The sequence below is a fragment of the Accipiter gentilis genome, chromosome 14 (assembly GCF_929443795.1).
Source record: "Accipiter gentilis chromosome 14, bAccGen1.1, whole genome shotgun sequence".
NCBI lineage: Eukaryota > Metazoa > Chordata > Aves > Accipitriformes > Accipitridae > Astur > Astur gentilis.
Genome location: NC_064893.1, coordinates 25,676,800 through 25,695,295, shown reverse-complemented (window position 1 = coordinate 25,695,295; position 18,496 = coordinate 25,676,800). Strand labels below are relative to the sequence as shown.

Below are 18,496 nucleotides of genomic sequence, written 5' to 3'. Positions count from 1 at the left end.
CTGCTCAGGGAAACTAAGGGACTATAACCTGAACCACAACGGATGAGGAGTAGAGCGAGAGGTCTCTCTGGCGATAAGTAAAAATAAACTATGTATTCGTGCTAGTGTGGATACTGTTCTCAGCTACTGAGCTTACAACCTGCTTTGAGAGCAGCGTTGCTCTGGGTGCCTGGATGGACTTGCTGCCAGAGCTGCTGCTGTCCCTTCAAACTTTGGGCTGGATTTCCAGCTGGTTCCTTACGCTCGTGGTGCTGGGCAGGCCATGCAGGACGTGCTGCCTGTGCAGGACTAACTGCAGCAGCACTAGGAGCACCGTGGTGTGAAAGAGGAGATGTTGGGTTTACAGGAGAGGTGGATCACTTCTAAAGACCTTGCCCTAACGGGGAAATCTGCTCCCCAGCATGGGCCAAACGTGGGTATTGTGGAAAAAGTGGCCTGGCTTCAAAAGAACATCTGATAACAAGCCCGCTCTCCATGATAGCTTGATACCGAGTAGTACCGTGATGCCATGAAAATATGTCGGCAGCAGAAGGAAATGAGCAGTTTTGCTAGCAGGAAGCCAAAAAAACCTGCTGTCCTGAGGCTTTGCACCTTGGTAGTATCTGTTGATGTTTGCTCATCCAAACAGCTCCTGAGGTTTGGGGTCTCTTTCTTTCTTAAATGTAGATTCTGAGCCTGTCCCATGAGGGCTGAGCTCATGTTAGAGCTTTACCTCAAATGGTGCCAAGCTGAAGGGCTCTGACTGCCTTTTCATGACCATTTATAAGAATGTAATTATGTATTTAGATCTCTGCCTTCAACTGTATTTGTCAACAGGTTGGAAATTAAGGAGGGAGGAAGAGTTTATTAGAGCATGAACTCTGGTCTAGAAATAAAATGTCAGGAAACTGCTGGGAAACCAGAACAGCAAGAGGTTTTTGCAAATAGTTGTACAAAGCGTAGGGTTGCTCAGGGGAATCGGGTGGATGCAGCTAGGGCCTGCCTTGGCTGGGCGGACAGCAGTTTCATTTTTGAAACGATGTGGCTTGGCACAGAATCACTGCAAGGCTTTGCTCTCCAGGCCACGGTGTCAAGCTCTTGCTGTGCCCAAAGTTGTTTTACAGCTCAGTGATAAGGCAGCTCCAGGCTGGAGCGTAGCAGGATCCCTAGCTAAGCTGTTGTGGGCAAGTCATGGATCTTATCACAAAACTTGAAGAACGGGTAGGACCTATCTGACCACAGTTTCCACAGGAGAAAGCGGGCTATGCCATAGGGATATTTCTGCTGGAGGTTGCTGTGGGGGAGACTGAGTTTCTGAAGCAAGCAGGACGGGGCATTAGCTGCTCTCTCATGTACAAGAGCTGAACCAACACCTTCTGAAACTCAGCGTGGTGGAACTCACCGCGCTGGCAAGTGTGTACAGTTTGCAGTAACATTGCATCTTAACAATTAAAAAAGACAGCTGATTCTCCCCTATGCTGATGCAAATTAGGAACAAGTTTACCGAAGCTAATATAGCTACATCGGTGTGAGAGCAGAAGTGAGCATGGTAATGTGCGCTGTCTCTGCTCATTAGCCTCTCTTCTTGCCTAAAGGACTCTCCTGTTCTTATTTGTTATTGTTTACATTGCTCATTGCCCAGGCTGTTGTTGTTTTTGTGTAAGTAGCATATTTACTTGCATGAGCTAAGGTAAAGGCTGGCTTACTTAAAATGTTAAATTTGAACTTTAAAGTTGCATTGCTTTAAAAAAAAAATTGCATTAGCTTTACCTTAATGTATTAGCTCTATTCCTCTAAAGAAACAAACGTTCTCTTAACCTACCCTTTCTGCTTAAAACTTTCTAAAAAGTCAATGGGAGCTTTGAGGAGTGAGTTTGTCTGAAAATCATGTAGATAATCAGCTCTCTGGGCTGAGCTCAGTGAGACCGATTGCCTTTCCAACAGCTGGCAGTGAGGAGGCGGGAGCTTTCCCAGGGCTGCTGATAAATATAACATGGAGGAAAGCGTAAATGACCATTGAGCTTGGATTCGTGGAGGGGAAAGGACCTGGCTGAGGTGCTTGAGACAATGGGATGACAGAGACAGGCTGAAACAAAGCAAAAGGGATGAGTATTGCATTAATTTTTTATTTTTCCTGTTGAAAGCCATTGTGCTTACTGCACGGTTTGCAGTACATTTGGAAACAGGAAAGATGATGTCTTCTGTTTGTCAAGTAACCGCTTAGGCAGAAAGCCACCTTAGTGTCTGTGTGGTCCCATGAGGTTACTGCTACGGTGCTGAGGCTTTCTCAGTCTCTCTTTGTGTTGTGTGCTCGGATGAGAGGGCTCTTCCCTGCGTGCACTTCCCATAGCCACCCCACTCACGCTCACCGGTGAGCGCTCTAACTTTAGTGTTGTGTGGGTGAGCACTGGACTCGCATATGTTTGACTTCAGCTCACATTCATCACTGACCTAGAAAAGCGTCTGTCGTTGCACAGCCACAGCAGGACAGGAAACAACTCAGAAGCAGAGAAAAGAACCGGCAATTACACACTCCTGCCTATTATCATGTTATCTATTTCATTATCATATCTTCTATTTTCTGCACTTTGAGTTAATTGCTTATAAAGGGCAGTGATTTGTGCAACATTTTGATTGCTGTTAATATCACCAATACTCAAAGCTGTCTGATTTATCGGAAAGCATGTTTTTTAATGCCTATTATAACTGAATTATGTGCTGGACATCCCAGCCAATCTAAAGCAGCATCCCTCTCCTTTCAAACTTCCTTATTAGCCTCTCTGGTTGTCACATCTTGCAGTTCAAAGATTAACTTCTCTGATTGTCTTGATTGAGAATGAGAACAGGTGGATCTCATCGTGTGCTGTATTTTCCAATACTCGGTTTAGGCAAAATCCAGACATTACTAAAGGTTTGTGTAAAACTGACTCTCTAAACAAAACTAAAAACCAAATCAAGTAAAAAGTGTTTGAATCTCTTTAACAGTGGAGTGCAGTCACAGCTTCTGTAGGCTTGGAAGCATGAAAGCCACCTCTGCTGAAAATGTGCTGTCAAACTGATGGTCACTAAGGGACTGCTGGAGCAGGAGGGAAAGCTGAAGAAGCTGAAGCCTGTCTGCCTGCCGGGAGGTGTTCCCCGGCTCCTCTCCGATGCCAGAGGCTGGCTCTGGTGGGCAGGTACTGCACCTGAGCACTCACGGTAGGTCAGGTTGCCTCTGTGTTCCTTCTCAGCCTGGTTAAGGAGGACACATTGAACAGCACGAATGAAGCCTTCTTAAAAACAGTTTGATAATTGTTGTGTAGAGATGTTCCTATGCTCTTGCTTACGTAGGTTTAGGGGCAAATATGATTAAAGCATAAATAAGATACCATTTTTATTAATAATGATCTTGTCTATACTTCAATCAGCTCATTTAAGCTTTCAAATAAAAAAAAAAAAAAATCTAACAAAAACCGAAACAAACTGTGAGGTGACCAAAAATCAAAGCGCCTGGTTTATGAAACAGTGAGAATGTGAGGGCCAGGTGCACAAAACATGGTGTGTTGTGAACACAAAGGTGATGCAGGAGGGATATATGAGGTAAATAACTACTTGACAAATAACTTGTATTCTTCGTGTAGTAGTATAGAATCTGTCCTGAAACCTTTTATGCATGTTATCTTCCGAGATCCTCATTGGCTTTGCAGTCGTACGTACATGGTGATGACAGAGGACGCTTTTAAATCGAGTTAGTTGAATTGGCTTCGCAGCCCTTTACAGTCCTCTAGATCCACTTTGCAAAGTTTGTTTTAGAAAAATTTGTCTCCATGCAGTTTAGATGTTCAGAATACCAAAGATATAATTTTTAAAATTTTTTTTTGACACACCGGTTGTCTCCGTGAAACCAGTGTGATTACTTAGGTCCTTGAAGTTCAGCACATATTCAGGTGATTTGCTGTTTTGGGGTACCTAAATCTCTGTACATATTAAAAGTACTCCACCACTCTCAACTCATGATGTCCAGATTTGGAAAAAATCAAATCTCTTCATTACCTATTCTTCTGTTCCCCCATCAATTCTTTCCATCTTAACTGACAAAATAACCACTTCATGTAGGCGGGGTTTTTTTAATAAAATTTGCAAATATAAAATGTGTAACAAATACCAATTTATTCTCAGTTTATAGCTTTACATTTTTTATCACACCCTCAGGATGTGTAACACAAATAAAAATCAGTATGGTGAGAATTCACAAAACAGCTACAGCTAATAGCAAAATCATTTCAAGAGCTAACAAAATAAAAATGTGAGTTTATTTGTCTAGAAAGCTGCACCATTTTCTTCATTTCTATTTGACAGCTGTCCTAGACGAATGAGAGTTTTGAAAATTAGGTACTGAAGGGTTGTTTTCTTCTTGACCCGCAACATATAATTGTGCAAGGAAGAAAAAAATTCTATACAAATACTGCACTTCCTCAGATCAGCATGAAAAGTATCTGCTCTGAAACTTCATTATGGGAATGCCAAATGTTCTCTCGATAACAGAGCCTATGGCAGTATGAACTTTATTGTAGTTTCCCTTAGCAAGTGTTGATGGATTTATGGAGGGCTTCATTAAATATAGGCTTAAAGGATATCCGCTATCGCCCACTTGTCAAAAGAAAAAAATAATATCAAAGCCATCCGTGCAGATCAGAGATGCAGGTGTTAACAGTGCATTATAATCTGGTAGTGTTTAACTTGCCAATTAATTGCAGTAGTCTTGTCTGAGTTCACATGTTTAAAAGATAAATTTAAAAGATGAATGCATCTTGTGTAGGCCTAGGGCACATGTACAATGATATCATATTGCTAATGATTCTTGCTTCGGCATCCCAGTTCATGTTTGCATTTCTCTTACTAAAATGCTCTTCCTAGCAATGACTCTGCATGCGTGTGGCCACTAAGCCCTGGGAATGGGCAGCTATTGCGTATTTGCTCTTATTTTGAGGGATTGGATGTCATAGTCCAAGCCTGTTTCAGTACTGCCTTGAGAAAGTGATGTTTCACGGCACCAAACCTGCTTCTTTCCTTGTCATTTGTGGGAGTGAGTCAGTAGCATGGGGAGATAACGCGGCATGTGAGACTGCCTGCTGCACAGTTACTGCATGACTGCAAGTTTTCAAGGCCTTAGCAACCAAATCCCTACTCCTGCCTGCTGCCTCCCTTACAAATGGTGCAGCTGCAAACAGAGCTCTGAAACAAAGCTCAAAATATTACGTGCAACAGGCTACATTTTCAGACGAAGAAGGTGCACCCTGGTATTTGTAAAACATGCACTTATGAAATCAGATGTTAACAGGTACAAAGCATAATGTCACCACTTGAATTGCCTGTGGAATCATAAACATTTTGTGCAAGCAGTTACACACCTATAGTCTGAGCCATCTCCTTAGATGTCAGGATCATCTATAATTTGATACTCATGTTTAGGGGAAAAAAATAAAATAAACAAAGTAAGCAAAGCCAAACATAGTTCCAAAATTGAATTAATCTTCCAGCATATAAAAAGTCAATCAGAATATAAATATTCTGACCTTCAACAGTGTTCATCAGGCAAAAACACTGGAGTCCTATGCATGAAAGCCTCAATTATTTAGTAGCACAACTAAAATGGAAGAAAATGTATAGTGTATTGTGCTAAATAGGTAACAAGTACAATTTGCAAGTGCATTGTCAAAACCACCATCCATTGTTTGAGTGGGAAACTGGCACTAGGACTTGCTCCTTGGAATATAGGCACACCCACAAAATGCAGTTTATTTACATGTTCTTTAATCAGTGGAGCTTAGAGACCTGGACGAATCTGAGGATCAGTGAAACACATTGGAAGGCATCACCTGTAGGTGAGAAGCTGGTGTCACAGGCAGAGAGGAGGAGGCAAAGCCTGGGGACAGGGAGGTGGCAGTGCTCTGTAACACAGAGGTGCAATGAAGAAGTGGGTGAGAAAGGCAAAAAAAGATAAGGCAGGAAGGCTCACTTCCAAAACGCCTGGAACCACTACAGTAAAGGCTCACGGACACAGAAATTTCTGGTTTGATTTAGGCACACCCTGCCAGCCAGTCCGTCCATAGGCTGTGCTTTGCCAAACTGAACTTTCACTTGTCTTTGCAAACTTGAATGGCAGACCACAAGAGACTCAACTATTCAGTGCATTAAACATAATCCTACTTGCAAAACAAGCATGCTTATGCTGCCTGCTCTGGGAAAGATATTAAATCATTCCAATCAACAACCTGGTAGTTTTGTACAACCCTTCGCATTACAAATGGCGGCTCAACCTCGGACTTGCCAATAAACGATTTCTGGTTTTGAAATGGCATCTGTAACGCGCAGTGATGAAAACACTGACAGCGTTTGATAAACATTCCATACAGGACAGCCTCAGAGGAGACCAAGTGGTCCAGAGTTGGTTCTATGACAAATCATCTGGAGGGAGAGCAGGGAGGGGAATAAAACTCCACTTGCTGTGATGTTAATTTAATCATCTGGGCAAAAAAAAGTCCTGGGAGAAAAAACATAGATAATGATTTAAATTATGGAAAAGAAATCAGGTCCTTTTAATTAGCAGTTGTGCAGTATGAATTCCACAGCTTGCAGGGCTCCTTTGTAAGCCTCAAGTTCTGTGCTTACAAAAATTGAGCATCAGAAGAACAAGCTAGTGGCATCAGAAAAAACTAAAATAGGTTTTATTTCACTTGATTTAACATATCTAACTTCTCAGTCTGAGGCTAGAGGTTTTCCTTTGGGCATTCCTTCTCAACAGGCAAATGAAAATCAAAGGCTTGGAAATCAGGAGAGTGCATACCTGCTGCGAATGGTGAGATCACATGTAAAATCTTTATAGCAAAGCTAATGCTATGCAAGAAATTTGTCAAGGAGCGGGTTTAGCCCATTGGGTTACAGCCTAGTCTAGATCTTTCACAGTGATTTTCTAACTAAAAATCAAAAGCGTTACAATACAAGGCAGAAAATTAGAGTGCCCATAAGGGAGGCTCTGAAAGTTTGTTTGAATCCTCAGATGCTGCGGGAGTAAGTCTGCAGGCTGCAGTATCGCTGTTGCTTGATTTCTAGCACCATTTGCCAAATTAATTATCCCTGATTATGCGGATACACGTAAACCTGGCTGTGCATCCCTTTGCTCCTCTTTTAGGATTACTGGAATTGAGAGTCAGTGTATGACAGGCAGTTGTTTCTCCTCGCATGTTCTTGGATGTTGGAATTGGGCAATGTGCAGAAATGATGGGAAGGAAGTTTAGCTGCTCCATATAAAGGTGGGATGTCATTCATTTCAGTCTGAAACATAAAGAAATCAAGGGCCAAAATGTGGTACTTAAAAGAATGTTAGCTGTTTTAAAATCCAGTGCCACTTCCATTCAAAGCAAATAACAGTGACATTTGATAAATTTTATTTTAATTACAGATTGAGCCCCAAGGCTGGAGGCTAGGATTATAACTTCAGCTGGTGACAGCATTAGGCCAGTGGTTTTGTGGCGATGGTGTTATCACTTGTGACAGTTTTGGTCAAGTACAACATCCTGTTTAGCTTCTTCTGTTGCTCCTTTTATTAAATTATCATTTGAAGTTAATTCTATCATCATGTCTTTCGTCTCATTAAAAAAAAAATCTGCAGCTGAATATGAGAAAAAAATAGAGCAAGTATGTTTCATGAACTGAAATGTTTGTGGGAGGAGAAGGGATTTCTATTTCTACTTCAGTTGTCCCTGTGAGTGGATAAGAAGAGTAGACTGAGAAGTAAGAAATTACAACATGGTATTACTAAATTGAAATATGGTCTAAAAGTCAATTTACAAACAGTTTTTGTAATAAGACTGCCCTAGTTAGAATGGCATTAAAAATACCTGCCTAAACATTCTTAGTACTGGTGCCTGTAACTGGTGTAACTATTAATTACGTTGCTGAAACGACCTCATTACAAAATGTCAGGATGACTCTGCTTCAACTGTAAAGAAAAAAATTGAATGACAATTGCATTTTTTGTGCTGGTGTAATCCATAGTGTAACCTGAGCTAGAACGCAGTGAGGGCAGGAAAGAAAAGAGAGCTACCCAGAAACTCTGATGTGACTTGCTCTTTGCCCTTCTTTTCTTTTTCTTACATATATTCTTTGTTTTTCTTTTTCTAATAGTCTTTGTTTTTCACTGGTAAAGTACTAACTATTATTTAAGATTACCTCGAGTTCATTTTAAGATATATGCAAATATCCCTCACCTTAAAAAAACCCAGTCAGTTCCGATATATGCTACTTTTTAGTATGTTAAAACAAATGGTGATTTTGAACGTACACTCGGGCTTACCCACCCATTCTCTGCTCTTGGTCGTTGCGATTGAGGTATTTTAGTTCTGCCAGAACTGTAAGCAGTTTAGATTGACTGTGCAGACAGACAAGATCTGGCAGCCCGGGATTGCAGGCAGCTGTAGGGAGTAGCTACAACAATTAAATGAGACACCCGTTTTAAGTAAGTGGTCTAAATACGGCTGCATGTGTAAGTAGGCACGGTGAGTCTTTGCTTAGTGAACATTTCCAAGCAGGTTACTTGTTAAATGAAGGATTTTGCAGACTGTTTGCAAAGGGATGAGAAATAAGCTGGCCATGCACTAGAAAGGGGTTCAGATTTTGTGGTGACCGGACTGCAGTGTAAGATGCCGAGGATGGATGTGGAGATCTGATTATTTCATACGATCTTTATCTGCGCTGGGCATTTCCTCCATCTGTATAGGTGCAGCGGCGTAAATCTTGGTGGTTTCAAACAGGAAGAAGCTACGTTGGCACGAATGACAGCCTACAGCAGGTTTGCTGCCCTCACTGGTGTGACTATGCAGGTGGCACGCAGGTGGCAGGAGCAAACTCAGATGGGCAGCGCCCACGGTGGCTAGAGCACTCTTTCCAAAACAGTAACCTCCTCAGTACCCACAGGCACCTGCCCGCAACAGCCACAGGCCCAGCTACTGCTCAGTGCAGGCAGGGCTTTGGCTACAGAAAATGTCTAACACCCACATTACGATTCCCCTCGAGGCAAATCCGGTTGAAGAAGCCCCTGGTCCAAGTCCGTGCCCTCCCAAGGCGGCGGCATTCTCGCTGGGGCTGCTTGGCCGTTCGCAGGCTGCGCTCGGCATCCCTCTCCTAATGGCATTTGATTGAAAGAAAGAAAGAAAGAAAGAAACTCTCCCAGACAGATGTTTTTTGTAAAACCGGTCCTTTTGCAGAGCTGATTTAGCTCACAGCCACACAGAGAGGAAAGCCTCAGAGAGGAACAGGGAAGCAGGAGGAAGTGATTTGAAAGGCGTGGGGGCTGGATCCCCATCGACCAGCGGTGACACCGTGACACGGGGCCATTGCCTAACGAGTTACACAATCTGAAGCAATTTTTTCTTTGTTGCTATTACTGACAATTTTTGAATCACTTGGTGGTTTTCTCTCCTGACTTTAACCAAGCTTCCATCAGGCTATCAGCCCAGTTTCTGGTGGCTGATCAGACACCATTAACCCTGTTAGACTTCCCTATTTGTGGTTTTCTAGAGGTAATTTAACATTCCACATTTTAAGAAGGACGTGTTATATGAATATTTGTCCTGACCAATTCTTTTCATGATAGTATCACTAGAAAAGTGTACTTCATTTGAACAGGACTTTGCAGTACCAGTTTCTAATTCTTCTTATGAAATACATCTTTGCCACTGGGAATTTTGCTTTTCATGCTTGGATGAAGAATAAGGTCAATGGCATGAAAGGAACATGGGCTGGAGGTGAGCAGGGTGTGCAGTTCTTAAAAGGATTCCTTTGCTTTCTTGTTTATGGCAAAGAAGAACATGACGATACGGAGATGGCAGGAGGAAAATGCAGTGGAGGTAGAAGAGTTGGAGTGAACCAAGATGAGTGGACAGAGAAGACCAAACAGGTGTCAGAGATACATTGGGCAGAGTTTAGCTGGGACGGGAATATGAAGCAGCCAGTGGGAAAGACTGTGGTGGCATCCAGATAAAATACAAAGTTTATCGGGCCAAGCACGTATCTCAGCTTCTGTAGCCCAAGGCTTTTTTTCGAATCTGATTTGTATACTTAGTTTTAACGAAGATTTAGTCACCGCGATTGTAAAAAAACCAAACTTGAAGTCGTAACCAGAACAGAAACGCCGGAGCAATCTGTGCCTAAACTTGCAGAGGAGATCTGAACTAGGATCCAGAAACGAGCATTTCCAGAGCGGGTGAAGGTCCCCAAGCAAGGAGGGTGCGAGCAGCAGTACCGTAAAGCAACAGCCCAGTAACGTGGGGGGGTGGGATGGGGTGAAGACGGGGAGGTATAACCTGCACCTCTGCTCAGCCCGGCGCCCCAGGTGCGGGGCGAAGGGCAGAGCAGGTGGCCGGCCGCGGGGGGCGCAGAGGGCAGGGCTGCCCGGGGCGGAGCGGGGCCGAAGCGGGGAGGTTCGGCCCGGGGGCAGGAGGCGAGTAAAGCGAACCGGGCCGGCAGGGGCGGAGCGCACCGGGGCGGGCGCGGCACCTGCGTGCTGGCAGCCCGGCGGCGGCGGCGGCGAGCCCGGCCCCCTCGGCGGCGCCGCCAGACGGCGGCGGGCCGGGCCGAGCCGAGGCGAGGCGCTGCTGGGAAGCGCATCCCGCCCCGCTCCGCTCCGCCCCGGCAGCCGCGGCCATGACCGACAACATCCCGCTGCAGCCGGTCCGGCAGAAGAAGCGGATGGACAGCAAGCACCGCAGCGGGTGAGCTCCCGCTCCTCGTCTGGCCGCCGACCTGCGTTGAGGGAGGCGGGCGGGGCGGGCGGCGCGGCCACCGGCCCCCCCTCGCCTCGGGGCGGCGGCGGCGGGGTCCCCGCTCGGGGGCCTTTGCGGGATGCCCGGGGCAGGCGGGGTGCGGGAATGCGGCGGGGGGGCAGGCGGGAGCCGCGTTGCCCTGCGCTGCGCGGCCGTGGTCCGAGCCCGGCGGGAAGAAGAGGAGGAGGAGGAGGAGGAGGAGGAGGAGGAGGAGGGAGCGGGGGGGAAGGCAGGCAGGCAGGCAGGCAGGCGCTGACAGGTTGTTCCTGACGCCATTGCCGTGGCACGCCCGGGCGGGGGGCAGGAGCCTGCCGGGCGGTGCTGGGCTGCGGCCGGGGGGGGCGCCGGGGCTGGGGAGAGCGGGGCCAGCCATCAGCTGCCGGTTGGCAGCCCCTTGCGTGGGAAGGAAAAAAAAAAAAAAAAAAAAAAGAAAAAAAATAAAATCATGCCGGCCGGCCCTTATCCTCATCGCCTTCTCCATCAGAGCCTTCCAGACAAAGCGGTGCCTGGGCGGCAGCGAGCGCGGCTGACGGTCGCCGCAGCCGAGCCCGGCCCGGCCGAGCCGGGCAGCGAACGGCGGCGGGCGCCGCTGGAACGGCCGGGCTGGCCCGGGCGAGGGGCGGTTGTGTCACCGGCTGCCTGACGCCATCCCTGCTGTCCGTCCTGTTCGTCATCCCCGCTGTTGCGCTTGGCGCGGGGCTGGGGAATTACAGGCTGGTGCCTGGGCGAGCGCTCGGCCTTCGCTGAGGAATAGCCTTGGACCAGAAATGGTGTTTGTAGGTCTGTAACAAAGGTCCCTGTCTCGGCGCAGAAGGCTCTCTTTAACTGTATCGGTTAAAGCAATACAATATCCTTGGTGTGGGATGTTGCAACACCCCGTGGGATGTGTTCCTCAAGGAATAGGTTTATACTGGTATTCCCATGCAGGAAGTTAAATAAGAAAAATGGTCCTTTAATACTTTCTTTTTTTTTTTTTTTGGTAGGGAATTGCACCGCTCTGCAGGCGGGTTGGTTTGTACACAGTGGGGTGTGCAGGGTATCCAAGTTACCTGGCTGTCAGTTATTGCAGTGCTTCATTTGTCCCTGGATAATTTGGTTTTTAGAATGTGGTGAGTGATATTAGCAAAATAAACCCAAATATCGAAGGAAATCCTGACTGTTAGAACAAGAGGAAATGGATGCTTTTTCCCTTGTTTGTTACGGTTTTGGGTGATAGTTTTGATTCAGATTCCTCTAACTGACATTGTTCTACATAGTTTATTCGTTATTAGAATTATTCCTTATTATGGACATTGTTTCTAATAATTGATGTAGCAGTATCCATGCCAGTTGATACTGAGCTGGGAGGTGTGTGTGATGCAGCAAGTAATTCCTCAGAGCTTGTGTCACATGGATCACTGGGCAAGTTCCACAAGGTACAGCCACCATGGCATTAAATTTGGTGACGTGATTGAAAGGGATCAGGGACAGGTGGAGGCCTGAGAAGTGTCTCAAAGCGTCTTGAATGATTTCTTTTCCTAAAGTTCTCTAATCTCCACCAAGACCCTCTTGGGTATTATGATGTGTTTAGTAGTGTCTAACAGAAATTGCCCTCATCTAACCTAAGCTATGGTTCGTTGGTTGTGGACTCTACTTGATTAGCAGTCACAGAGATGATGTTTCCAGTGATAGCAAGAAATTCTGGCAGTGTGAAGTTGTGAAGGAAGATTGCTTAGGATTTTTCTCAATACCAGTCTGAATAACTTGGATTTGAGGTTTCCGTTTGCTGTGGTAACCCTGTTTGGGCGTGGGACTTAGCATATATTAGGAACTCTTGTTTTACTGATAAGTAGCCTGTGATATGTTAGTCATTTGGTCGAATGATAGCGTGATAGCAAAGCATCAAAGTCTAGCAAATCCAAACCAGTATTATAAACCAAAGAAGAAATCAGCTAGCTAGTCAGGGAGGGTCCCTGGTGTCGCATCCAGGACAGAGTCCTGGGAATCCTAAGCCATAATCAAGGCTTTTTTTCTTCTGTTTTCTCTGAGAAAAACCCAAACAAAAGCCTTCCAAGTTATGTTCCTTGATACATATGAAAACTCAGGGATAAGCAAGTCTTGAAAGGCTTCACCCTAGCATAGCCCTGACTGCAATTTCTGCTGTGGGGATTTCTCCCCACCAGCGGGGGCAAGTTCTCAGACAAAGATTTTTGTCAGTGTGGACTTCGGGAGTGGGGAACAGATATCTGTTTGTGTACTGAATGACTTCATAGAAGTCTTCGTGTATGTTAACAAAAAAGTAAGAAATGGCTAATTCTCATGTAGGGCAGGTGTCATCCAAACAAGGCTTTCAGTACAGCCTCAGTCTCTAGTGTACTTTGAAGAGAAGCCAGGGAGGAACTTGCATGGCAGCCTTGCAGAGATGAATGATGGTACAGACAGCTGAGATCTGCGTCGAAGAGAAACCATGTGCTTAATAAACCAGTGGGAGAAGTGGTTATCTGTTCCTGAGCGTAACTTTAATGTGGATCTTCCTTGCTGCAATCAAAGGCTAACCTCTAAATTCTGCAGCTGTATGCCTTGAATTCATCCATATTATTCCAAATGCTTTGCAGCACTCTGAAAACCACTATGAGATGTGTGCCAATTAGGAGGGAAGGATAGCATTAACTGCAGCAGGACTGTTGGTGGGATGGCAAGTGAGTCTGAGCTTCCCAGGGGCTGAGTTGTGCCGGGAAGGGAGCCGCAAGTTCCTGAAGCACCCCAGATGCTCCGTTCGGTGCACAACACAAGTTTTTCCCTAAATAGCTTATGGTCTCAGTCCACAGTCCCGCAAGGCTCTTTTTGAAACCAGCAAACTGCTGTGCTCAGGCTTCCTCTGCGCTGTAAAAAGCCCTTGATCCAGAAATGTGGGGGGGAAGAATGCAGAACGGGATGGGGAAGAAGGAGCTTTACAGTAACATTTCATGCAGCCATTCCGTTGTATGTGCGTGTGTACTCTGGCTCTATTTAAAATGGCAAATTCCATTTCAAAGTCAACAGAGAGAGAAGGGAGCTCCTGCCCTCCGTCTGCTTGCATGTGGGTGTGCCTCAGCGTGTGCAGAGCTGGGCTGGTTTCCCACAGACGAGCTGTTTTGCACCGCAGCCCTTGGCGGACGGGCAGGGGTGGGCTGCAGGAATAGCGACGCTCCTGGCCCCTTCCTCAGCCACCCCAGCTGCACCGTTGCATGGCGTAAAACGGGGCAATGGTTTGAATTGTGGAGGTGCATAAAAAGGCTAGGTGGTTGTGTAAGGCTCTGTGGCTTTTTTTTTTTTTTTTAATCAATGGAAAATTCTTCATATGCTTTTATAATAATGAAATGTGGAAGGTTGGTTTGTATATTAGAGGTGCCAAGGACTTAACAGCAGAGCCTGTGAGAAACATAGAAACATCATCCAAGAAATGTGCTTGCTGTAGAAGTCATTAAATATGTTGATGAACTTCACCACTAATTTGACAAATACTACCCCAGTATTAGACAAATGTGACACTTCTTTCCATTAGGTTTGTTTTATATGAAAAAATGCTTATGAAAGCATTTTTCATTTGCTCTCAAATAGCTCATCAAACATGCTGCATTTATAAATAAAACCTGCTCCTTTGTCATGGCTATTAATCTAGCATCTGACAGTCAATCTGTCATATTACTGCTTCTTACATCATCACTAAAAATGTGTTTTTGTAAACAAATATAATCCCAAGTGAAGTACACCATAGACCTGTTTTTCAGCACCTTCCAGTCATTTAGATACCTGTGCAGGTGAAGGGCCACATCACTTACAGGACTCAAGGTTTTTGATACAGTTCACATTGAAAGAACTGCTTTTGAGTGGTTGCGATTTTATTTGGGGATTTGTGAATTTGGTTTTTATTATTATTTTTGCAGAGTTATGATTTCAAATGTGAATAACACAGTGCTGTATAAGCTTCCCCATATAAGCTGTCTTCATATACTTTTCATGTTCTTTTTGTAAGATAATAGTTATTATAAGTTCATGGTGTACGGCAACTTGCTAGCTATATTGCAATGCTGTTCTTCAATGCTTCAGTTGCGAAATGGAGGAGGAATGTTTAGAAATGTGTGTTCCTAAACTTTTATAGAAAATTGCTTACATTTCTGTAACTTTGTGATTCCCATTCCTGGAAACTGCATGCTAATTTTATCAGCATCTCTAAGCAGCAATGTAAACTTTCAGCTGTTTTTCTAGACAATCTTTCTTTCCCTTTCAAGGATGTAGTCTTCTGATTTCCTGATGAAAAGTAGTTTGTTATTCGTAATGATGCTGATAGTTCTCTGCTGACAGAAACGGCCAACTTCCTCCAGTGACACTGACTTTGCCCTGAGCAGAAAACTTTGGAGTAATGTGATGGCCTGAGCAGCCCCCTTCTCTCATCATGCAGGTCTTTAAGCTTGATACCCAAAAATAGGGATGGTATCCAAAGAAACAGTAGATCACAGAACTATCCAATGCCTGTAAAATTCTTTCAGGGAGGAACAAGTAAGGTAACTGGAAAAAGCTGATAGCCCCAGTCAGAAGGACTTTTTATTCAGTGAGCACCAGGATAATTTGAAGACACGTTTGTGTACTTGTCTGTATGTGCTCAGAGTACTTTGTTGCTGGTATCCAACTGAATGGATTTGTCAGAATGTTTTTTTCACGGTTAAGGTTATTCAGTTTCCAGAGGAGAAAGGGAAAAGGAGACTGCCTGAAAATGTTCCTTGCTATGTTCACCACCCATCTTTCTGCGTCTTCTTTACTTTTTGCTCTCACTATGAGCTGTGTTTTATCATCATGCCAGCACGTGGGCATCCCAAGTCAGATATCTAGTGGCACAGCCCAGGACTTTGCACCCTAAGGGTGGCCGTCTTTCCCCGCAGTACAAGTCCTTGGCAGCTTTGGGGGCTTTTGCTTTGGCTCCTGTGAGCGCGCAGCAGCCGTGCAATGCTGGCGAGCACCAGGCTTTCATCGGTGTTGTGCCAACCCAACCTGGTGCAATAATCAAAGTAGCTGTGGACACCGGTGTTTACTCACATTGCAACATCAGCACATGTAAGACAAGAAAGGGTTCGGGTAGTGAAACTGTCCTGTCCGCAGGTCAGCCTGGGTAGGTTAATTAAATCTGCCATTAGTCTATTAAAGTCCAATCTGCCATTGCAGCCGCTCCTGTTTGTGTAAAGCACTTTGTAAGGAGCACAGATGTCATATAGAGGATTTTAAAGCGTAACTAATGAGCTTGGTAATGTATTCTTCCTTGATGAAGTTTAAGACATCATTGAAAAGTTTTAAAAAAATAAAAATTATGGCAATTGAATATCTTTGGGGGTGGTGGTGATAAACGTCTGCCTGTAAGAATAAGCACATGGGTCTGTGCTTGAGAAATGTCTGTGTACTTACCTAAAGCTCATTTTTCTAACTTATTTCAACAAGCCATGGGCTGACACTTGCACAGCTGGTGTGCAGATATAACATTTCCACTAGCCCAGGGTTTGGATTGTGGGCTTCTGCTCTGTGTCCACCCAGGAAAGCACAGGCAGCGTGCTGGGTGGTTTGTGGGACAAGGGGAAAAAAAAAAAAAAAGTCACAGAGTTAAAAAAGAGTTAAATGCCAGCACTGGGGTTGGCTAGGTGCCTTCATAACAAAAACTCTTTGGGGATCTTTGAATGTATGTGGGATAAAAATCAGCATTTGCTGATTTTCAGCCACTGGTGCATGAGTTACTTGCTGAGCACTATATGCTCTGGAGGACGCTTTGAGACAATGACGTAATGGGATTCCCGAGGGCTGATAAACCTCCCCAGTTAAAGCATTGCAACGTGCGACTCTGTTATTGCTGGTTGTAGTATTGTGTTCATTGGTTGGACTTTTTTTTTATTAATTCCTTTACGTTTCATAGAGACCTCTTGCTAAAAGGCTACGAAGGAGAATTCTTAGTAGAAATGGTGTATATTCTTTACTTGAGCATTGATACTACTGATAATTGCCTTCAAAAACTTGCTAGGCAGGAAGTTTTTCTTTTGTTTGTCTAATTAGGTTTTCAGTTTGCTTTCCCTGTAATTCAGGAGGTTGCAAAAACTGTGACTCTAGCCAGGCAGGAATTTCACAGAAGTGTTATTTTTACACAGGAGATTCTCCCATGCCCTTTCTTGCTTATACTTGCAACTGCATTATTTTTAGATTGATTCTCAAACCTTATAGTAACTCAGCATTTGTAAATTAAAATTCTTACAGCAACAGGAATCTTTGTGGTGGGAACACCATGAGAGGTCATGGCTTTGATTGCAGAATGTGTGCTAAATTTGGGGTAATTTTCTGCAATTGCCTTCTACTTCCCTGCATTTGTAGGTGCCATCAGCACTGAGGGCTGCTGTCTCATTTAGAACCAAGCAAGTGTAAGCAATTTTGCAGTGCTAGGTGTTAGCATTCAGAGACTAGTGAATTCATAGTAATTTGGAAAAGAAAAGATTAAAAGCAATATAATTGTATGTAAACAGTTGGGCAGAGTGCACTCTTATTAAGTTAAATGTTCTGATTAGTTTCTGGGGTTCATTTGCCATTTTCTTATACATTCATGAAGAAAAAATGCTGATAAGTCATTGAACTTACTAAAATGTCTGGAAGTTTGCTCTGGAGATTTAGGTACTGGTTTGAAGATCTGCCCAGATACTTGGAAAGTTCTTTGGAGTGTACTGGTGAATTTTACTTTGTAAAAAAAATTCCCAGCACAAGTAAAAAATATATTAAATTCTAGTAGTACCCTCTTGAAGCCTTATCCTATTGTAAATATTGTGATATAGGTGCATAGGTATTTTTGCTGTTGAATACAATCCCTAGAAGAGGCCCACCCTAAAAAATAAACAAAGGTAACTGGTTTCAGATGTCTGATTACAAGGACCAACTTACTCTCTCTGTAACTGGGCAGCACGTTGTGATGAAACAGGGTATGTGGACACCAGGTTTGCTCCCTTGGGCAAAGCCTCTTATTTGGACCCTTATCGTAGAGGTCATTCTGAATTCACAGTCATTAAAACATGGAATCAAGGCTAATCTTGTGTGGTTTTCTCCATTGTGAAAGAAGGAAAAGCTCCTTTTCCCCCCTTCCCTTCTCCCCCCCCCCTCCCCCCCCCCCCAGCATATCTATTTTCTATTGTGATCCAAATACCACCATTTTCACTATCTTCTGTTAAAATGTATTTGGGGTACAAGTGACTATTTGTCTTAGGTCTTCATCTGCAAACACGAAAGAAAACTGCAATTAAAAGCTATCAAGCTAATCAAACATACTTCTGACGTAGAGTTTATGAATTTGAGTGTTTTACACCAACTTTACTGTTTGTCTCATGTTGGTAACTGCCTTTCAGATGTGGGTATAATACACAACTTTGTGGGGAAGAAAGATCTACTAGTTAGTTTTTCTTAACAAGGGAAAAAAATGTTTGTAGATTTGACAAAAATTGATAGTTTCAGGGAAAAGCGTGACTTTTTGAAGTGAATTACATTTAGGGTACTTAGGTTAATTACAGTTTTATGGTACTACCTAGGGAATAGTCAAGGATGGAATTCCATTGTCTTAGAAATGTTACAAAAGCCAAATAACAGGCAATGTCCCTGTATAAAGGTAGGCAGAGATGGCAGTAGTGGTGCTGCAAGTCTGTAGGAAGTCAGATGCCTTTTGTATATACTTGAACAGTAAAGCA

General features: G+C 44.2%; 1 protein-coding gene across 1 annotated transcript in view; it reads left to right on the top strand.

Moving 5' to 3' along the window:
* The first annotated feature begins 10,555 nt into the window (after positions 1 to 10,555).
* Positions 10,556 to 18,496, top strand: part of ATP9A (ATPase phospholipid transporting 9A (putative)) — a 65,885-nt gene continuing 57,944 nt past the window's right edge. The window contains exon 1 of the mRNA XM_049816737.1: positions 10,556 to 10,730. Within this exon, the coding sequence (XP_049672694.1) occupies positions 10,663 to 10,730 (68 nt within the window). The 5' untranslated portion in view covers positions 10,556 to 10,662. The remainder of the gene's footprint in view (positions 10,731 to 18,496) is intronic.